At 44.9% G+C, this 22,716-nt stretch overlaps 1 protein-coding gene across 4 annotated transcripts in view; it reads right to left on the bottom strand.

The window, feature by feature from the left end:
* Window positions 1-428: 428 nt before the first annotated feature.
* Window positions 429-22,716, bottom strand: part of LOC122873318 (axin-2-like) — a 49,832-nt gene continuing 27,544 nt past the window's right edge. Inside the window, exons 1-11 of one of the 4 annotated variants that reach the window (XM_044189899.1) lie at window positions 17,266-17,518; window positions 14,834-15,771; window positions 12,223-12,363; window positions 9,364-9,466; window positions 7,354-7,494; window positions 6,374-6,795; window positions 6,085-6,234; window positions 5,748-5,981; window positions 5,446-5,550; window positions 4,717-4,842; window positions 429-2,129 (exon numbers count right to left, since the gene is read on the bottom strand). In XM_044189899.1, the coding sequence (XP_044045834.1) occupies window positions 2,003-2,129; window positions 4,717-4,842; window positions 5,446-5,550; window positions 5,748-5,981; window positions 6,085-6,234; window positions 6,374-6,795; window positions 7,354-7,494; window positions 9,364-9,466; window positions 12,223-12,363; window positions 14,834-15,660 (2,376 nt within the window). In that variant the 5' untranslated portion in view covers window positions 15,661-15,771; window positions 17,266-17,518 and the 3' untranslated portion in view covers window positions 429-2,002. Of the gene's footprint in view, window positions 2,130-4,716; window positions 4,843-5,445; window positions 5,551-5,747; window positions 5,982-6,084; window positions 6,235-6,373; window positions 6,796-7,353; window positions 7,495-9,363; window positions 9,467-12,222; window positions 12,364-14,833; window positions 15,772-16,066; window positions 16,449-16,674; window positions 16,912-17,265; window positions 17,519-22,716 lie in introns of those variants that run through there. The other 3 variants (XM_044189900.1, XM_044189902.1, XM_044189901.1) reach the window with 3 other exon arrangements.

Raw genomic sequence — 22,716 nt, 5'->3', positions numbered from 1 at the left:
GCTTTTCTGGATTTGCACGACTGCAAGAACCCCCTGTATCTAACATATACATGTGTTTATACATTAGCAGGTGTCCCAGGCCAACTTTGCTTTAACTTAGCTTTGTAAGCACAAAACCACAAGTCCACTCTTGTCACCTCAAATAACTGTCAGGGGGGAAAAATGAACCGGTTGCAATATGAAAAGATATCGTGCTGACATTAGAGATGCAGTGAAAGCAAGTTAACATGTTAGTCATGAAAGAAGCAAATCCAGGCACAACATCTTTCATTTGAAAAATATAAAACTTTAATAAAGGCTACATCTCTCAATAATTACAATAATTATAGGTCCATGTAAATCTTTAAATGAAACTCTTTATATAATGTATATTTTACAGTTTAGATAGAATGAAACAAAACCAAAAAAAAAAAGGCTGTGGTGTAAAAACAAAACAAAACAAACATGATTACAGGATATTATTAAAAGCATAAAAATATCTTTTCAACATAAAACCCTTCTGAAAACCAAGGGATATATATTAAAACCCTGAAACAGGGTAGCACATGGTATGGCATCCATGTAGGCACAGGTGCTGTAAAACACCAGCGATAGTGTGTGTGTGTATTGTTTATGTGTGTGTGTATACTTTATGTGTGCAGCACATGTGTCAGTATCCATAGTTCAGAATGCATAATTACAATGTATACAGGAGCTCTGCTATATACGATGTTACTGTAACAACATTCAAAGGATATCGGAGCCATAATTCTTCTATGTTCACTTGTTTCCTTTTTTGTCTTTTGACACGCTAGCTGACTTCCTCGAGAAGTCGTTCTCAGTGACCCAAACTGGTTCTTGTTAGCACAAGTTATTTTGGTGCGCGGGCTGTAAACACTGCCATTATTAGATGGTACAACTTGTGCTCCAGGTCTCCTCTCTGAGTGTATCTGCAACTGTTTTCACCCCCTACCCCGGTGCAATGCCTGGTTTACAAACAAAGGCACAACAAAAAAGATTGAGCTCTGTCGCCGGACTGAGAGAAGAAGAGAGGAAGGGGGCGAACGAGGGAGAGGAAATACTAGTGTGACAAACTTAACATTACAAACTATCAGCAGCATAGTGCGCCTCGGACAAGACCACTGCTAAGGTTGTTAGTTTGGGTCAGACGGGGCTACAAGGCTATGGGAGGTGCTAGGCTAGTGCCACGTCCTTTTGTGTAAAGTAAAAACAAACAAAAACAAACACGAAACAATATCACCACAGTATTCTCCCAACATTCAAAGCAGCTTGCCCATTGGCTGGAAATAGGGAGGGGGAGGGACACAGGTTTAAGAAGAATTAGGAAGGGAGAACGGGGAAAGGAGTGGGTTGTTTTTTCAATAAATACTTAATAAAAACTTTCAACTCATGACAAAAAGCATCTATATATATAATACATGTATATATACATATATGCATGTATGTATATGCACATGTACAGACGTTTTTGTAACGATGTTGGAGTGGAACGTTAAGAGCAGGTTGGTGGCACTGTGTCTTCAGCGCCTGCTAGTCCGTTGCACTCGGCCGGGAAGCCGGTGTGAACGCACCATCAGTCTCTCATTACATCACAACAAAACAGTCATCTACATCTTCAGTGGTTATATTCAAGAAGAGGCGGGGTCTCCCCCCCCACTGGCCTCCAATCATCATCCTCATCCTTGTATTGGTCTTTTAAAGTCTCTTGTGTCATTCCCTTGTGTTTCTAAGGCTGATTGGTTGATAAAGTCAGGGAGGGGCGGCACCTCCTCTGGGTTCGGCATACTTCATTGGCTCGTCTTCCTTCAATCACTCCTCTTGTGCTGGATATATTAACTCTGTTTAGCTTAATATTAAGAAATATAAAAAAAACAAAAAACAAAAAAGGAGTCCAGAGTGTTTTTCGTTAATTACAAAGAGTCTCTTGCTCAAGTTTTTTAGGGACAGTTTAGCTTTTGGTTGGGCGGGGAAGGGCATTGGTTGGTTGGCAACAAAGTGGCTTTTAGTCCATCCTCTCCACCTTGCCCAGGACCTTGCCCTCATACATGGGCAACACGGTGGCATCCTCCCACACCTCCTCGAACACAGCTCCACACTCAAACTCATCACTGGCTTTCTTGAAGTAGTACCTGAGGAGGAAAAACAAAGAGACAGACTGTGATTAGAAAATGTTGAGCGTAGGTGTACGTCAAGAAAACAAAAATTGAACTCAAACGAAAACTGACAGAGTGGCAGCTGGAGTGCATCTGATACATTTCATCGTGTTTTAAATCGCTTTGAGGCACCTACACGACTACTTCCATATACAGGCTCGCGCACAACTCCCTTTAGTCCAAATCAAACACAAACACACACACACACACTCTGAGAGCCAGAAATGGATCCTGCTCAAAACAACTTAGTCATAGCCTTCAATGCCATCCCTGCACACTTCAAAGGCAGAGCCTGACTCCACATCACACTGCTGCACAAACAGAGCTGAACCCTCCGTTTAAACACTCCCTGTGATAATTCAAGCTGCTAGAAACAGCCTGTTTGTGTGTGTGTTCATCCATGTGTGCTTGTCTCCTCATCCACTTGTTCATCTTGACTGCTGGCCATTCTACAGATGCCTATCTGTCCTGCAAGGTCTTATTAAAGTTGAAGGGTTAATTAGAGGCTGTCTTAAGGCACCCCCCCCCCCCTCCTCTCTCTCTCTTCAGCAGTGCCCCCCCCTCTCTCTGTGTCTCCATGACTTCTAATTGGGCTGGCTGTCAAATGAAGGGCCTTTCTGTCACACAGGTTGACATTTCAGGTGCCTGAGAGTCTGCCTATGACTGCGAGAGCACACTTCACTGCTTGCACATAAACACGCACATGCCGTATGTTCCTCTCTTACACACACTTGCTGTCACAGACACACACACACACACACACACACACACTTTGGGCAGCTTTCCGATCACCAGCGGAGAACAGAGGAAAAAAGAGGGAGCAGGAAGGGAAGAAAGCATGGGGGGAGCGGAGAGCAGGCCTTCCCTGGCTCGGTGAGTGGGTGTGATAGGTCGGATGCGAGCCGAGCCTGAGGGGCTTTACCCTGGGAGGGGGGAGAGGGGGCGACCGCTCAGACGGTCTCCTGGAGGTCACAGGTCACCTGCCTAGCCCACTCTTCTTCTTCTCTCAAGCAGAGATAACTCCCAGGGTTAGCTTGGTCCCAGTGACTGTGAAGTCTCCTGGAGCTCCTAATGATTTCTCCTCTCTACTTTAAACCCGGCAAAAGATCAGCGGGAGGGGATTTAATGATAAGCTTTGTAATGGAAAAATGCCTCATTTTGCCCATGTGTGCCTGCGTTCAGAATACAAAAAAAAAGAAGAAAAAAAGGGGGGGAAAGCTCTGTGTTTTATGAGCAATCGCTCAGCTTAGAGTCATTCAAACAACACATGTAAGGAGGGGCGTAAAAAATGTACACATACAGTTTTAGGAGGAGGACGTTGTGTTACCACAGCTGCAAGACTTTCTACTCGAGTGTGCAGGGATGTGACACGGGGGTGATGGCTTTGTTTAATGATATGGCATTTCAGCAAAGTTTCCCTCTGTTGTCTAAGCTTTGCTGGGCAGGATTTAGCCTTTTCATCTTCATTAGTAGAAACCAAATAAATGCATTAACCTCAATTTAATTGGCTGGATTTTTTTTTTTAATTCAGAAAAAAAAAAAGAGCTACATTTTCACTCACAAATAGTTCAAAGTCGTCACTTTGTTTCAGAGAGTGAGACAGGGAGAGACAGAAGGAGTCTTTCCACTGGAACATGTTTTATGTGGCAGGATTTTTCTCTCTTCGCAACATCTGGCACCAATATCGTCTGGCAGAGCCACGGCGTACTGTTCTCCACTGTACCGCTGCCATGTCCAAATTAACCAACTCCACACATTCTGCTGCCATTGAAGCCAGACGCTTCATCCCTACCTCCCCCTTCTCTTTCGCTCGCTGAAGAGTTATGGGATAGCAGGGGTGCAGTGACTTGTTTGCAGGCCTTCTTCTCTCTTGCCTAACAAGCAGATGTGGCGGTAACCTACTGTTGATGTCATGGGCATGCAGGCTTTGTGTCTTTTCAGTGGCATACAACCTACGCAGTACTGGAACAGTTACTTGATAAAGCAAGCCTGGACTTCCTGACTTAAATGTCTTAAAACTGATTGGCCAATATATTTCAAATTGCTTAATAAGTCCTCACATTGTTTAGGAATTCCCCTCATCATCTGACATTGACAGGAGGTATTTTTGCTGCGTTAACTGCTATCAGTCATTGACAGAAGAAGGTGCTTGCGGCACTTGATTTTAAAGCCTGATGCAATAGTGTGGAGGAGGAATTTGAAGGCCTTGCAATGGTCTTTGTGCGCAAAATAAAATGTCCCAGGCTTCAAAGCCATATTTATTAAGGCTGCCTTACCATGGAAATCAGTACCAGATGTGAGAAAAAATTCGCTCCAGAACCCCCCCCCTCTCTCTGTAAGCCCTGAATACAGTGGATCAGCCCAGTTTCTTTTCAACTATCGGGCTCCAGTATTTCACACTCCCACTCAGCAGGCAAGCATATACAAGTACAATAACAAATGCACATACATACACAAATAACTAACCTTGCTACAGCACCAACCCCATCCAAACAGGTGTGAATACACATCTACGCGCAAGTTTACTGTGATCTGTGTGCTGTTGTCAGTGGTTCATATTTACCGGTAGTTGCCTTTCTTGCTAAGCTGTTCCTTGAAGTGTCCCAGGGTGAGGCAGTGGGTCTTCATCATGCTGCGATAAGGAATCTCCTCACCACAGAAAAAGTAGGTGACCACTAGCTCCTTTGACCTGAAAATGCAAAATGAAAACTGGTTTTAAACAGCTGCACTTGTAGGAGAAGCGGTCGCATTGTTGAATGTAGACAAAGAATCTTTAGAGTATTATTAATTAAGTATGCCAATAGACAGCTGGCTCACTGACCAATTAAAATGAAAAGAGGCCTCACAGTCAAGCTGTAGCTTAACATCACCCAACCCATTCAACAACAAATGTATGAAGGGGGGGCGATAAATTGGAGTTACCAGGGGCTACTTAACACATCTTTGTTGGGTTCCAGTGGTGAGTGTGTGTGTCTGTGTGTGTTGGGAGACGGGTGGGTAGTTAGGATTCTGTATTAAAGCATGTTTAATCTTAAATGATTAAAAAGCGAGAGAAGAGGAGTTCAAAGACATAGCTATGCTGACTCACAACATCTCTCTTTGAAGGGAAGAGCGAGAAAATCTGTGAGGAAGAGGGTGAAAATACAAGCTTGGAGAGAAGGGAATGCTCGAAAAAGCGTGTATGAGAAATGAAATCTGGAAAACTAGAAAGCTAGAAAGCAATTAAGAAAGAAATTCAGAAAACATTTGCTATAGAAACAAAGACAAGATCGTGTCTTAGATTCAAACGTACTCGTCTGCTTGGAGTCCGGGGCTGGCTACAGGGCTGCCTCCAGTGGGGAAGGCAGCTGCTGGGTGGCTCCTGTCTCTCTGAAGGCTGCTGGCTGCTGTTGAATGCCTGTCAAAATCACAGAGATCAATGACCAATTAATACTTACATTAATATGAAGAGAAACCACTGGACACCATTTACATTGTATTCTGATGTGGTCAATCAAATGTGGAAGATTGGGAATATGTATAATTGGCTATAATTGGTTTTGGTTTCATGTGTAAAGCTGAATGTGTGTCCTAAGTGTGTCTGAGGTTGCCTACCTCTGTTTCGGCGGCTTGGAGACCTCTTCTAGTCGGCGGCAGGCCTCCTCTAGCTGTGCCAGGGTGTTGGGCGGGGGCATGGGTGGCATGGCCGGGTCCTGGATGAACGGGTGGCCTGGGTGATGGCCACGGAGGTGAGCCCCACTGCCAATGCCGCCTCCACCCCAAGAGGAGTGAGTCCGACTGGGCAGAGTCTTGGTGTCAAGTGGGTTGGACTTCTTTAGGCCTTGAGTGCTGTTAGGATAAAATGGGTCAATATATAACATGAGCTGGGAACTCGAGACACAAGCGTTCTGTGGTACAGACGATGTTGTGGCAATCCCTGACTGACACTTACCTGTGTGGCTTGTGCTTGCCCTGCCTCTCACTCTCTAGGATCCACTGCCAAACATTCTGAGAGCGGTCGGTGGCATCTAGGGGAAGGCGCGGTGAAGACACACCCTCATCGGTGGCCTTGACTGGCCGTCTGGACAAAGTGCTGCAGCGACTGGAGTCAGAAGGAGAGGCAAGTTAGGACCAGAAACAGCAGCTTTACCACTGGCAAAACTGAAGAAATCAGGTACTAAGGGCTAATGTACAATGCTGACTGATGACTGGTTTCAGCACAGCTCAGAAGTCACACTTACGCAGGGGTGAAGTCGGAATAATTGGCGCCCCCTGGAGGGCAGAGGCACTGCACGCGCTGAGCCGCCTCGGCCTCGATCTGCTCCTTGGTCTTGGGCCCAGCGTGGTGATGGTGGATGTAGTGGTGGTGGATGTGCTTTGTGGACTGCCTGCCTGTCATCAGAACCTTGGCGGCCCCAGGATAAGCACCAAAAAAGGGCCCGTGGCCAGAGGACACCATTGCACCTGTCCGATCTGGGGAGCTTGAGCGCGGTGAGTGCCGAACCACACCTGGTGACTGGCAGCCCGGTGTCTTCAGGACACGAGATAGGTGCTCGTCCAGGATAGCTTGGGGGTCTTCCTCGCATTGGCTGCCAGACGGGAGCAGAGGGTGATGGAGGGAGGTGCTGCTGACAAGGTCGCCACTCTCCTCCCTTTCCTCTTCCTGGACAAAGAAAAAAAAAACTTAAGGCAATTGACAAAACATTCATACAGTCACATGTGGGAAAAGCAGCAAGCAGAGGAACTTACACCAACTTATATCTATCGTCCTCTGAAGTCAGTGAGAGCAAATGCCTGGATAACTTGATTTGAGTTTCCTTTTTGCCGCACTGTTATCTTCGCTAACAGGCTTTGGGTGCGCTTCATCTATAATGCAGAGTGTGCCTGTGCTTCACAAAGAGACTGGCACTACACATACTCAGCAAACGTGCCACTGGAGAGTAGCTAAGTGCTAACTATTTGAAGGAACTTCAAGTGTGCCTAGAAACATAAGTTTGAAAGTTCCTCCAGATGAAGTAGTGGAGGACAGAGGAAAAGTAGACGCTAAACCAAGACAGACTTTCAAATCCCTTGGTCTTTTCCCTGTTCTTCGACATGCTAAAGCTGACATAAAGGCTTTTGTACAGCAATAGGGAACCATCGTCCCGAGTTAACCTGGCAGCCATGCCTGATGTTGGTGAAAGTGTCAGACTGTTTAGAACAGGTTTGTGTGCAGTCGTACCTCCTGGATCTGCTGCAGCCTCTCCTCCAATGAGCTCATGGTGTCCTGCTCTCGCTTCAGCTTCTCCAGCCGGGCTATGAGTTGGGCAGCAAAGGCTGAGGGCTCAACAGGGGTCATCTCCTTAGGCAGCCGGTGTGTCCTCTACAAGATAATCAACACAGGGGAGAAGGACACTTCAGTGTGTGTGCGAGTGTAACTGCGTAGTGTTTCTGACGGATGCAATATGTTGCATTAATCCACTGCCCTTGCCCTAATCCTATCTTGTTCCAAAAAGCCGGCTACTATTCCAAAATGCCTAATCCAGATGCCCTTGCCCTCGAGCTAACCTGAACCTTCTCCGCTGCCCATCCCTTCCCAGATTTTCTCATGCCCAGTGCCCTTGGCAGTGCCAGGCTGCTGGGCAAGGGGGAGAGAAGGGGGTAGCAATGGCGGGGTAGCAGTTGGTCTCGCTCGGAGGGGAGGCCCCCTGCCTGCACCCTCTGTAGCCCGACCAAGCCATCAGCTAGGCAGCCTCTGAAGTCAGCACACTTCAAAGGGCCCTTGTCAAACATCAAACGCACACTAGGGGTGGGAGGGACACGCAGCTTTAAATCTCCGAATAAAAGCCAGATATCGACAGAGAAGAGAGAGTGAGGAGAGGAGAGGGGAAGAAAAAAGGGAGAGGGGGACAAAATTAACAGCATGAAAAAAGAGGAAGAGGATTGAGATGTGCGTTAGTGAAGTGGCAATGGTGGCAGAGTGAGAGCGAGACAGAGAAGGAGGGAAAAGAGGGAGGGAGAGGATAGAGGAGTCAAATACTGGGAAGATCTGAGGGGAAGTAGTAATTTATTTCCCGGCTGCATGCAGGGCAGCTCAGAGGTACTCTAGTCACATTATCCTCCTTTTTCTTTAACTATATGCGCCGGCTTTTCTCTCTCCCTTTCTTACTTTTTTGTTATTTGGCACACTGGCTTTCTTGATTTTGACTCTTTTTTTGTTGTTCCTCTCATCTCTTTGTAGACACGATGAAGGGAGGAAGAAGAAAGGCAAGCAGAGCTGCTGGCAAAGGAGCGCCAGCCCTGCACGGGGCCCCCGCTGCCTGGGGCTGGTGCATCATGGGAGACAGAGCCATCTCCAAATCAGGAGGGAGACATTAAAGGAGTGCAAGTGGGAAAGGAAAAGAGAGAGAGAGAGAGAGATTGAGAGAGAGAAAAGACAGAGAGGAAGAGAGAAAAGGGGGGGGGGAACACTGTCAAATGCATGCACAAACACACACACACACACACAACTCTTCCACAAACACATACTTGTGTTTGGATATGAAGACAAAAAAATTCTCTTTTCTTGCCTCACACACACCTCCTAACCTGTGTCAATCTGTTCTAACCCACTTCCTTTAACCTTACTACTACAGCTTAAGCAGGTCAACAAAATCTTGAATTCAAAGCACATACACGTATAACCCAAATATTAAGGGGACCTGATATCAGGGTGGGAGTAGAGGAAAGTGGAATTGAATAGTGATGTGGCTCCTATTCATCTGCTGGGATGTAAACTGTAGTTTTGCTGTTAATGTTGAATTTCATCATTACCATTAACACTGTTGTGATGTATATTACCTATGCTATAACCACAGCTATCATTGATGCATAAGACACATGAAGCTATGACGCTTTGAGACATACTACAGTTACTGAGATAGAAATACAAAGATGAACACAAGTTTATATTTACAGCCCTACTGAAGCTACTGGGATGGGGGAACGAGGGGGGTTTGAAACAGCAGAAGAAGTGAAGTGGTATGCAAATCCTGCCTTTCATTTACCCCGACTTTTATATGAAAACGAGCGGGGGAATGAAATATAGTATTCTGTCACAACATGAGCTCTGAAAAAATAAAATAAAATAAAGCACGACTCCTCGAGGGAATCAGGACCCAGTTGTCTGTCAGCGTGTAAAAGTTTGAGTTTAGCAGATTACAAAAAAGGAAACACTGAGACAGGAAGTAGAACTTAAGGAAGTAGGACTTACAGGAAAGTGGGGTAGTGTTATCTGGCCATTGATCTTGACACTGCGATGCATCTCTCGCTGGAGCTGCTTCTTGGTGCCCAGCTTGTATGGAGGGATTCCATCTCTGTAAAAAAACAAAGATATTACACATTTACATTTTGTAAAAAAAAAAACAGAGACCACTTATTTACAATTGATTTGGCCTGTTATAACCAACTATCCAGTGGATGTTACTTTTGATGCTACTCATCATGCAGGTCACTCAACTGTTGGTGCATTAGCGCCATTAGCCAGTCTTTGTGGAGAAAGAGCCCTTAGGAGGCAGTTCATCATTGAAGTGACCGACACAACACCACCCAGTAACCACCCACTAGGCACATTACAGCTAAATCAAAAGGCCGGGGAGCCCTTGAAGCCAAGGCAACAAAAACACACATAACAAAACACACCAGGACAATGGGAGAGATATGCTAAACATCCCACTGTGGGCTTCAAAAGAAGAGCCCCACTGATAAGATTACATCAGTCCTTGTCAACTCTGACAGTGGTTGTTTAAAAAGCAGAAGAATGAGCGCTAACCTCAGTAGCTGGTCAGAGTCGTCGACTGCAACAGGCTAAAGTAGGCTAGCAAATGCTGCTTAAGTGCTGCCGGTTTGTAGCTCTGATATTTTAATATGAAAATAGAGCTTTAGCTAGGAATACCAGTAGTCTCTGGACAATTAAGCATTTATTCTGGGAATCCTATTCTCCATTTTTCATTCTGTGTCTGCTAGCTTTTCCAGTCAGCTGCCACTTAAGCTGGGCCAATTATCTTGGCCGTTTTGGCTGCTCAGAAGTGTATGACCTAGCCCAAACGCTACTTTTTCTGCTGCCTCTTTGAAATCTCACACTCATGCACATATGCACCCGCTGCCATCTTCGTTTGGCAAGCGCTGTGCTGTGAGCCTCTGATCTCAGCAACATCAAAAGGCTGGTTTGTAAGATAAGGTAATGTTTGAAGTTGGTGCAGCAGCATTCCCCAGCGTCCAAGTAAATCCATAAATAAGATATAAGCAAAAAGAGAAAAAAATCCCCCCACCCTTTCTTCCACCCCCCCTTCCCAAATCCTCCTCTTCTTGTTCTTTATCTGGGAAATGAGATTCAAATTTGCAGTGTGCCTTTTAACCACTGTAGAAAGACACACTAATCAAATTGTTCCCTCGAATGAGAGAGGAAGAAGCTGAGTTTTTTATTAAAATCAGTTAGGGGTGGAGAGAGACGAGAGCTGGGGACAGGGACAGGAGAGATCTCTGTGTCAAAGACCTTGGTGAGAACAATTAAAAGAATATGACTTTGACACATGATGCTGTTCAACAATTAATCTGTTTTGTTATTTTTTTATTCATCGCAACAAGTTCTGCAAGTCACATTTCAGAGCGACATTGTCAAGAAAAATCTGACAATTGAGCCAAGCTGCCGATATCACCCGTGTTGCAGCAAGCTTCTTGCAAGTGGGGCCTTCTACCAAAATCAATGCTTCACAAACTGTACCCTTGAGACTACAAGCCATCATCCCTCAAGGCGCAGGAAGAAACACAGGAAACTCTTCAAAAGTAAAACCCAACAGCCCAGAGGAACATGTGCGCTAACAAGAACCCCAAACTTTGTGGCAAAACATCATTCTCACATAAAGCTCGCCAACCTCCCTATGACTAACTATGTTTTTATCAATCTAAACTGTCCTCACCCTGGTGAACCATGTGACGGCTGGGCGCTTTGTCCAGGTTGGGGAAGAGAAAACAGCGGTGGACTCTTTCATGGTTTCATGGGCCTTTACTTTATGGGGATCTCCTATTCAGTTGTGCAAGTCATTTTCAAAGCAGCCAGCCACCCTCTTATCCCCCTAAGCTCCCCTCACCTAACAATAGGCTGAAAGCGATTCAGTTAAGCCCTTTATACTCCATGCACTTTATTTTCTCACTCCCCTGCACTTCGTGCCTAACCACTCCTGCTATTGGCTCTGGAGGGTGGAAGAAAGGAGCTGTGGAGGGTTGGGTGGGTGGAGGTGATTTTTTGGGGGTGCCCTAGTCTGGCCAGGGGGAGTTCCTCATGCCTCGTCCCAAGGTCTAGAAATGAGTAACCCCTGTGAAAGCCTCACAGACACATGATCTCAGCACGCCGCAGAGGCCAGTGGCAGGAAACCGACCCACCATGTGAGTAAGCCTCCTTTCATTTGGTGCCAACATTTTTCAATGAGTTTGTCTTGAGGCCCGAATGGCCATTTCCCTCCCCCTCTCCTCCAGCTCTTCAAAGGGAAAAAGCGATTAGATAATATAAAAAAAACAAGTCTGTTGTGGCAGAAGGGTGGGTGGGATGGATACATTTCAACTTTGAGGAAAATGAGGCAACGCCCCCACCCACATCAAGACGTTCTCATTTTTTTTCTCCCTTCTCTCCAGCCTGTAACGCATCAGAATAAACTTCAAAAGGTCTTCAGACATAATGACTTTCCCAGAGTTATCTCCCTGGAGGCCACGGTAACAACTACACGTTAATAGAATTACCTGGAGTCAATCATAGAGGATAATTAAAATACATTACGGACCATTATTTCGCAACAGTGCAGTCCCCTGGCCCCAAGAAAAGCTGAGTCTGTTGAACTACAAGGCCAAATATTTTTCTTCACACCCCAAGACTTTTTTCCTGGAAAGGTGTTGACTGAACTCCGGACCAGGCACGTTTACATACTAGGGAAACAATAAAATTCACAGAGCTTTGGCCAGGGTCAGATAAATGGAAATGAGCCTTTTGAAGTTGCTACATTATCTCCAGAGCAAGCTGGGTTGAAATGAAAATGACCAAACCAACTTTTTAATTTCAATAAAAACTCAAACCACTTACACGCTACTGTCCGTCATGGACATGGAATCGTCTGTTGTGGCATCACTGGAGATCTCGCTGTCGTTGGCACTGGTGGCAGGGGCAAAAATGTAGCCGGAGTTGACAAAGTAGGGGCTGGCAGGCTCTCCTCGACGGTGGGACCTGCGAAAGACCCAGGGAAACATTTTCCGACTTTTAATGTGATGTCTCTTCATGCTGTGGTGTGAAGTGAAGACAGTGGAGAATGTGACACAGTTTTGGTAAAGTTTATTTGCTCTGCGTTTCCTTCTGTTTATTTTATCAGATGTTAAAAGCAAACGTGACAGCTTGGAGTTTGTTTGTGGATGTTCTCTGCAGTTTTCTGCAATTAGAGTCACTTTCATGAGACTTTGGGGCCTGAGGAATGTGACAACAATGTTAGAGATGGAGGTATGGGTTCTCTTTTTCATGTCCCTCCTCCCTAACATACAGGGGGTGTGTGTTTGGGGGTGATGTTTGGAGTGGGTGAAGTGAGCAGCCTTGCTGTGTGTGAATGAACAACAGCATTTCCCATCTTTTTCTCTCTTCTGCTATCTCTCCACCCTTTTGTTTGAGCCAGGCCCACACTCCTCCACTTTTTCACTCTGAAACTGCACTCTCTCTTTCCTTGGAGTGCTCTCCCACTTCTATCTCTCCCGCTCTCTATCATTCAGTCTGGGGCCCCTCCTTTACCCGCTCTCCCCGGTTTTCCTTTCTAAAGTCTCTCTCTGTCTTTCTACTCTCTCCTGCTGTGTTGCATTCCTGTTTCAGTAGTGAAGGGGGTGGACAAGGAAGGGGGAGGGAAAAAGAGGAAGGGGGAACTTGAGCTTTAGAGAGAGAGGGAGAGGGTGAGAGGGAAAGGGGGAAGGAGGGCCCCTTTCTTTATGAGAATGCCTTCTGCCGGGAGTGCTGAGAGGAGAACCCCAGCATGACTAAAGCCCCAAGCACAAACCTGACCTTTGGAAGGTCCGCGCAAAGAGTCAGGTATTTAGCACAGCTGGGCTCTCTGCACCCCCCTCTCTTTCTCCATCTCTTTTCTTTCTCTCATGATCCCCCCTTCCTGTCTTTCCCCCTTCCCCTCCTCTTGTCTCTCCCTGTCTCCCTCCAAAGCATGCTTAGTCTCTGTCAAAAAGGAGAGATAAAAGTGCTGGATAGAAAAGAAAGAGGAAGGAAAAGACTGAGACACACAATCTATGGCAAAGTGGGATCGGTGGTTGAAGCTGCGGAACTGAGCTGAGGATGTTTTGTTGTTGTGTGTTTCTATGACTTTGGAGTTGAGTATTGGAGGTTTCTGAAAAGGGGGGGGGAGATCTGTGCAGTGGCAAAATTAGTTCCACATGTTTGAGATGGAAATTGGTTGACCTAAAGAGATGGTGAGGGGCAGGGGGAAAGGGGGAGAGCGCGGGTGACGGAAGCGAGAAAGAGGGGGCTCTCTCCCTCCCGCTTTTCTTTTAGAGAAAAACAAGAATGCAGGGGATCGCACCAGGAAACCAGGAGATGCCCACATGTCAACAAACCCTGTGCTTATTGGTTCCTAACTCAGCATGGCCACTTTCAAGCAAATGAGTAACTGTTCTGTGATGCTATCTGACATGTGCTAACATGAAGGATAAAATCCTCAAGGGAGTGTTTAAGTTGAGTTATTAGACTTAATCAATTAGTTATTACTGTTATTAAAAATCATGCTGGAGACAATTTCTAATTGCTAGTCTCACTAAACGTTTAGTTAACTTGACAGGGAAAGTACGGATTATCTATAAATTGCATGTTTCCTGCCAAACCAAAGTATCAAGATATTGTCAAACCTCTGAGTAACAATTTCATCCAGATGTGAGGACAAAGTAGTTGAGTGAAAAACTTTTTAAATGCCCTTTGATGCAGGCTCATGCATAAAATCCAGTTTTTGAAAATGTTCCTGGCTTGAAAAGATTTCAGCTGTTGGACAATGTGTGGGATGAGCTCTTAAGATAAAGGCTCAAATGTTTTCCACTAACACTTCTGCTTTCATCTCTGACCAAGAGAACAATATCTCCGCTTGGCATACGACTGATTGCACAAGTTCTTTTAACTCTGTGTTAGCATTTCTTGGGGTTAGGGAGATTTTGTGACAGTATACAATAACTATATGGCTTAGTGAGAAGAAAGAAAAAAAAGAGAGAAAATACAGCATAACTTTACAATAGGATCATACTGTTTCATGTAGTTGTAACTGTCATAAGGCTTGGTGTCTGAATTTGTGCCTGAACCGGAGGAAGGGTTTCAAAGCACAGGAAACTTGAGCAAGCCAGCAGAGGGCTGCCTGCAAGACACCATTTACTTAAAAGGAAGGCTCAGATCCATTGATGTTTTCTACCCACCCCACCCCTCCAACCCCTTGACTAACTGCAAGGCAGGAGGGCACAAATATACAGGCATGTTCCTCTGAGACCCTTTGATCAAGTGCCTTTATCTCTCTCTCAGGCATTTGTGGGGAAAAAAACTGCCAACTGCCACATATTCACTGTAGTTTAACTAATGAAAGAATGGCGGGAGAGTAAGCAATACTAAAAAGAATCCACATGCACTAAGATGGACTAACACAGGCGTGCGTGCTCTAGGTGAGCGCAGCTCTTACCTGCAGCTGTTCTCTAGCACTTCAGCTGCTGTCCGGATGGTAGCAGTAGCCCTCAGGGTTTTCGCAGACAGTCCAACCACAGACCCTAACGTTTTTGCCTTCAGGTCATTACAACTCCACTCCTCTTCCTCCATGAGAGGAGGAAGGTATCCGCACATCAGCTTGAGGCTGCCGAGACCGCCGTGGCTCATGTACGCCGCGTTCTCGCAGCCGGTGCGCACGTATTCGAGGTATATGTCAGAGGTCAAAAACATCTGGTATGCGTTCTCTTCCATGTTGGACTGAATTTCCGTCTGTGCCTGGTCAAACATGGCAGAGTCTATTTGTTGTTTCTTAATACTATCCCTTATGAAGGTCTTGGTGGCGGGTTTCAGCTGCTTGGCGACAATGCTGTTGTTCTCGATGTACCGCTTGAAAATAACTTTGGCAACTCGCAGCGTTTTGGTATCCTTTAAGTCCATTTGCCTGAAGCCGTTGCAGGCGAACCAAAAGTCCAAAGTGTCCACGCAATTCTCCCGCTCCAAAAAGGTCCTGAAGAGGTGAGCGCCGTCTTGGTCGCCCAGGAGAAAATGCAGAGACTTTGTCCACCGGACTAGGGGCGAGTCCGGGGACGCGCTGCCCTCTGGCTCCCCGAGACCATCCTCGTTCCTCCGCGGTGTGGAGCCGGGAGGCGCGGCGACGGTATCTTTAACCTTGCTCTGGGCTCTCATTTTGGCAGATCGGCTGGGGTTGCAGCATGACGCCTCTCCCTCCTCCCCCGGTACCGGAGGACGAGGAGCATCTTCTCGGAAGCTACTGCTGATGTGCTCCGTAAGCGCCCTGCTCATGGCTCCAGCTCCGGTTGCCGTGTGAGAGTGCCGTCGTGCCTCCACTGAGCTCCAGCCTAATCCTCCTCACTCTCTAAAAGCAGCGGGGGAGCTTCTCAGCTCCTCTTCACTCTGAAACACAAAGTATTGATCTAATCAAAGCCAGATCCTGCTGAACTTCAAAGAAAGACATCAAGTAAACAGTCCCTTTCAAAAAAAAAAACCCTGGCCGGGTTCACAGAGAAAGGAAATATGAAAGGCTATTTTTTTCGTTTCATTTATCTATTTATAATCTAAATGAGAGATCAACTGCAGCCTACATTCTCAACGTGCATTGATCTGTCACATCAAAAACCGTTTTACGAGAATAATCATATCACACCGCCTCACTCTTCACCAAAACCGTATTCTCACAACTGTGGCTTACACGTGTTCTCCTAACGAGTCCGTGTCACAGGCTTCAACTCCAATTAATTCCCAATCTGTTTCGGACGACCGTTCCCTTCCCCTGTCTGCATCGCACGCACACACACACACACACACACACACTCGCATCCACTCGGATCGCACACTTGTCCTCACCATCCCAGAAAGGTACAGACGAGTGGATACGCATCTAATCTGCACCACAATGACCTTAAACGTTGTAATGGACGAGGGGGGGAAAAGCCTCGCGGGAAAAGCCAGTCGCTCATGCGTAAATGGAAGCGATCAATCCCCTTAATATCTGCCCGAGAAGGCTATTACAGCACATTATTAGAGCCACAGCCCCGGCAACGTGTCGGAACTACCAACACTTGATATATTTGGAGTAAAACCTCATTCAGACGCTGAGTGACTTCAATCGGAGCCTCAGCGCCAAATCTAGAGAGACGCGTTACCTTAAACGGCACGCAGTTAAAATGACTGTGTGGTTACAAGTGCTACATAATAATCCATACAGTCTCAACAGGCAGGCAGTGCAACTCTACAGCATAACACAGCCGATTCTAAAAGCCAGCGCATGAAGGCTGAATAAACGTGCGTAAAACATACCATCGCAGAGCAGATCCAACCAGAGTGAAACCCGTTAAAAAAAAAAAAGTTGATGAATTACTCCATTTATAGTAGAGCTGGATACAGTCCAAAACTCTCCAAACAGTAATCCAGAACAAAAAGCGACGACGGACTATTTAAAGCCTGTGTCGTGCCACATGTGTTATATCTCGCTGTAAAACAACTGCTGTAGTTTGCTGTACCCTGTCCCATTCAACAACTGACCTCAGAGTAGGCAGGCTCAGTCCCTATGTAGATCACTGGGGGTGTCAAAATCTGGAGGAGGTAAAAGGGGAGGGGAGGGGGGGGGCTCTGATTGAAGAATACATCCCACTTTTTCCCAGCTAGAAGACGCACCACCCGACAAATATTCGGCTTTTATCTGGGCTACACATTCATACGCACGCACACACACACACACACACACACACACACACACACACACACACACATAAGCTTCTTATCTATCTCACCGTATTTCTCGCCCACAAACAAGAAACATAGCCCGCTTTTCTCAACTTCAAAGCTCAGCAGCAGCACATCAAAGCGACCAAGAGAGGGGGCCTGTGGAACAGCTTTCCTACAACTTACCATCCATGTACCCGAGTAGCCTCCCTTTTTTGAAAACGTGAAAGTAAAGTAGTCCAACAACAGGCTGTGCCTACAACCGCTCCGGCGCTGCTCTCTGTCCTGTAATGTCCTATCACATTTGACAATTTTAATGCAGCCGCGAATACAAGAGAGACGTGTTTTCCCCTCGACTTTTCTCCCCAAGTAGTGTTTCAAGGAGCCATAGCAGGCGGCAGAACTCCTCCGGGCTGTGTCTAAACCAACTGGGCTGTAGGTTTAACTGCGGACTTCAAAGTAAGGAACCGCCGGCCTGGTCCCGGAAGATACATAAAAACACAGCGGCTCATCTTCGCAACAACCGATGAAATAAAACAAACTAAAATCAACTAGAATAAAGATAAAATAATAGAAACGGCTACAAATCACCGAATTATCTTCCGTTCAACTGTTTCTCGTTGGCAAACCATTGCGTTTTGGCGTTCGTTAACGTTTAATAAACTTTTCTAGACAGGGAAAGGATTTACATGTATGCCAGGACCTTATCAAAGACAGGCAATCTAGAGCCAACTCCCAGAGGCTTCGGAGCGTCAGAAGTAAGTGATCTGCCGCGCCAATAGCTCTATTATATGAAGTTCGTCTGTTACTACACAAAGTTTCAACTTCAAGTGACCGGAGTGACTTTACTGTGTTCCCCTAGCTGAAAAGAAGCCATTATGATAGGGGTTACAATACTTTTACAGTTAATGGTGGTTATGTATCCCCTGTTGTACAGAAAGCTATATTATATCTTCATCATTTCTGTGTTGGTTTACAATGTGCTGGGAGTTTGGGCGCATTATCCTCATGTAATTCCAGTAATATTACCTTATATAGACTCATCCCCCCAAAATGCACCACAGAGCGCCACAGGAAGTCATTCCTGCCTGTGGCCATCAAACTCCTCCTTCTAAGTGTCAGTCTGTATGACCCTAAGTCATTAAACTGGACATAATTAACATCACTGCGATACTTGACATAATTGTGCAATATTCTCTGTTTAATACTGCTGTGCAATATACTCTTTTCAGTTTAAAACTCCCTTTTTATTGATATTTATTCATACTTCTGTTACTGCTGTGTAATATCCACCTTTTCATAATCATCTTAATAAGCTACACTTAACTTGACAGTACTCATTATTGCACTATTACTTATTACTTACTACTTGGTACTTACACTTATTTTAGCTTTTATACTTATATCCACTTTGTACTTAATTTATCTTGCCTGTATTATAGCGTATTGTATTTTGATTTGCTTAGTACTTCTGTTCCGTCTATCCCTGTGTGCACTGACGTGACAGTGAGCAGCTGTAACAAAGAGTTCCCCCTCGGGGATCAATAAAGTATTTCTGATTCTGATAATTACAGAATTTCCAGAGAAAGGGGAGTGACAGTAAATCATTTGTGGTTAAATAGAATTTTTAAAAAAATAAATAATTAAATATTTTTGTCCACAATGATTTAGAACATGCTCTTTAAGTTATTGCCCTGATTTGATAATCCTATAGAGTGTAACTGTCAAATAATTTATATATTAGTCACAGGCTTTTAGCCACAAAGATGTCAACCTAACACACTTGCCAGTTCCACATTCAGGGGAAATGGCACAGCATGACATTTTGATTGAAATTGGACAGAGAGCAAAGGCAAGAGCTGTTCTCTAGTCTTTTAATTCACATGACTTCCCTAATGTCATTGTGACAGAATCTTAAAGAGTGGGTTAGACAGTGATCCAATCCCATGGTACTTCAAAGGCTATATTGTCCCTTTGATGTTGAAAATCAACTTTAAAGGAGAATATAATTTTATAAGTCAGAGGATTCAAATTCACAAAACTCTCATGTACAGGACAAGGGAGCTAATGAAATCCAACTTCTCCGAGGTCCCCAAGTTGTGACTAATTCATGTTGAGTTATGCATAGATAAATAAGCATGCTGTGCAGCAGTTCCCATGTGGATTTTTAGTTGTGTCAGTATCTTTGTCCGTTTGTCCAAATCTTTACACTCGGCCACATGGTTTAGGTTGACATGTCATCTCGTGCGGTCTGGATCCAGCATGGAGTAAGAATATTCAGGGACCACAGACCCTTATTATTTTCAATTTAGATGCACAGTATTTTCTCACTGCATCCTGCAGCCACACCGGATACAAGTTTCCAACTTGTACATTTCAGTACTAACATATGCTTCTGAGTAATTTAAACATAACCCAGCTTTTTTTTTTTTTTTTTTTTTTACAAATGTGTGCAATAGCGAGCCTTTCTTGTTTTCTTGGTAAAGCAGAGGAGTCCAGTAGATTACACTGACATCCTGCCAGCCGCTTCCGCACGCTGTGAGCTTGTCGGATGATTGAGTCCAGCTTCTTTCAAATGTAATCTTTTTAAGAAATTTTTACTGCTAAGGTGTTATCACAAAGCCGTATGATAGCAGACAGTACGGTCTCTTTCTCTGTTTGTCTGTCCCTGTTTGTGTGCAAATGTGTGCGTGTGACAGTGTGAATATGAAGAGGTCATTCATAGCCGCTGTTTATACTGGAGGGCTCTGTAAAACAAACATCGCTGCCACAAATCCAAACAATCCAGCACCCAAAATGCACAAAAAGCTTCCAACACGCCGCAGTGGGAAGTGCCCGCTGTCTGCGAGGTGGAACACGAAATCACAAAATGGGTCAGCAGCGTTGGCACCGTGACGTCCGAGGGGCACTTTGCTGTTCAGCGAATCCCAAATTAAAGCCATGAAATATGTAGCCATACTGTTATCTATGCACGAACTTCTTTAAAGTCCGCTTTGAAAGGAGAATTGAGATATGGAGGGGTTATAAAATGTAATTTTTGAAGTGTAGGACAATCTTAAAAGTGGGATATTTCACATTTGGGATAAGATGTTATCTTCACTCAAATTAAATTAGGCTGCACATATCACTGCAAAAGAAAAAAAAGAGAGAGTCCACAGACAGTTGAATTTTTGCTGACAGACAGGAAGCTTCGTTCATGCTTTGCTCAGTTAATGACATGTAAAGTTCAGGATGTGTTTGTTTTCCATGCATTTCTACAAACAAAACCGCTGTGCGTCACCAGAGATGCAGCCAAAATGCCAAGTTGCCGTCTTTTTAAATTCATTCGGGAAGTGTCATGAGACGCTAAACCCACGAGACCACACCTGTTGACCCTTGAATGCCCATTCTTGTGTTTAACAGTGACAAAAGAGAGAGGGTGCTGTAAAGTAGCCACAAGAAGCCCCTTTTTGATGTTGACCCTGCCCTGACCCCTTTGTTGGGGCCCTAACCATTTCACAGGAAGACCCAAACGCTTTAAAAGCACAATACGGGACGAGAGTGCCGCCACTGACTTGCTATGAAGCCCCAATAAAACAGGGTGACCTGGAGGCTAATTGAGAGCTCGTGGTTGAGAAGAAATTAAAGGCATCTGGTGTATCACCACAGGTTGGAAATTAAGCTCCTCTTTAATTAGAGCCTGCATTAAAGGCACAGCGAAAGTATGCATTTCACTGCTGTCAGTACAGGTGTCGCATCGGGATACATGGAAATAGACACAGGACTTTAATTATAGTAGTCTGTAGGAATGGTTTGTTAGAAAAAAAAACAGCTTTCTTTTCTTTCTTTTTTTTTCTGTTAGTACTGTACTGCAGAAGTCTTTGATGGTGTATCATTAGTTGCATCAGTCAAACAGTAGGCCTGTGTTCTCCCTTTTTTGTCGTTTTTTTCATAAGAACTTTTGGATTTGCATCATATCGCAGCCCACAGTATATGTTCCCACAATGTGAACAATAAACTCTGTACAGCCCGTTTTATCGCCCTTCCCTCCGCTCAAATCCTCCACTTGGGCTAAAATAGCACAGAAAAACAGAGGAGAGGGTGGCTAATTGCAAATAACCCAATATTTTGGAGTTCAAAGGCTGTGGTGGGTTTGAGTGATAATTTTGGCTGAAGCATCACCATAAACAAATTAAGTGCGTCGGAGGGAGGAGGGGGCGTGGCCAGGCGTCCCTTTGAACAGACCCTGTGATCAGTTCCCCCTCTCAATTAGCGTATTGTCCACTTGTCCTTTCAGCTGGGAGGGAGGGGGCAGTCTCCCCCCTAGCTTCCCTTTGAAGTGATTATCCCTTTATCTCAAGCCTGAGCGAGGAATATCTTGGGGGACAATGGCAAATTAAAGCCCATATGGAGAGAAGCGTGAATGTCTGTTTGTAGGCTCAGAGAGAAATAGAAAAAAAGGGAGCGTTAGAGAAATAAATAGAGTGGGGAGAGAGAGAGAGAGAGAGAGAGAGAGAGAGAGAGAGAGGGGGAAAGAGGGGCAAACAGCATCATTCTGTTTGCATGAGCTGAAGGGTGAGTGGTAGATGTCAACATTCATCCAAAAAAGTAATTTAGGCCTCGTGCCTGAGTTGACACTTGTAGCAAAGTGACTAGAAGAGCTAAAGGAAAGAAGGGGGGGAATCTGTCATGACAGATGGAGAAAGAGGGAGGAATGGAGAGATAGAAGGATGAGCATGAAGAAGAGAGAGGAGTGCAGTTGTCAGCAGAATCAGATGGCGGTCAGGCAGACAGGCTTGAAGAAGATACAATTAAAGTGTGGAGTTAAGACGGGCTTTGAAGTTGGACATGGTGCATAACACCCTTAAAGTTTAAGAAGCCAGCCATTCATCCGCTTGTTATGGCTTGTTAAGACCATTCCTTTTAAAAGGCCCAATTTGAGAAAATAAACTTTAATTTCAACTTTGGGGAAAGTCTAAATAAATCAAGAGTGACAACAAGCAGGTATGGTTTTCAACAAGGTTAAAAAATAAAAAATAAAACCCCCTGAATGGTCATCTTTTGAAACTTGAGTGAGGGATTTGCTAAAGAAGGTGTGGGGGTGCATGTGAGCACCAAGGATGAATAATTACTTTCTCTTCCCACTCTCCCTCTTTTTTCTTACAATCCTCTTTTTTTTCGCTGGCTTAAAAGTTTAATAATGTATAGAAACAATGCCTGCGATGCTTGGCCTAATCCGTTTTGGCTTGGCAAGCCTTTGTGGTAACCGAAACCTTATCTGATGTGAGCAAATGTTTGCCAAGCTAGCATGTACAGACAGCGTGTGTGTGTGTGTGTGTGTGTGTGTCTGCATTTCCTCAGTGCAAGATAATATTTGGAGCTGAATATAAAACAACCTTCTGCACATCACACTACCTCATTGCATGAATGCACAGAACAATAGAAAACTTTATATGATAATAATATTTATAGTGTAATGACTGTTGTTAGCACACTATACATACTCTAATGTACACTGTCCTCCTGCACTGAATGCTCTGTATAACAGTGTCAGTCGTTCCTGCAGTAAAACCATTTCATGTGTATTAATTATGTTTGTCAATTTATCAAGTGATTCTTCTTCTGATTGTGAAAGCAGGAGAAATGTGTGTGTTCGCT

This window comes from Siniperca chuatsi, linkage group LG3, assembly GCF_020085105.1.
Source record: "Siniperca chuatsi isolate FFG_IHB_CAS linkage group LG3, ASM2008510v1, whole genome shotgun sequence".
NCBI classification, from domain to species: domain Eukaryota; kingdom Metazoa; phylum Chordata; class Actinopteri; order Centrarchiformes; family Sinipercidae; genus Siniperca; species Siniperca chuatsi.
This window is presented reverse-complemented; position numbering and strand designations above follow the sequence as displayed.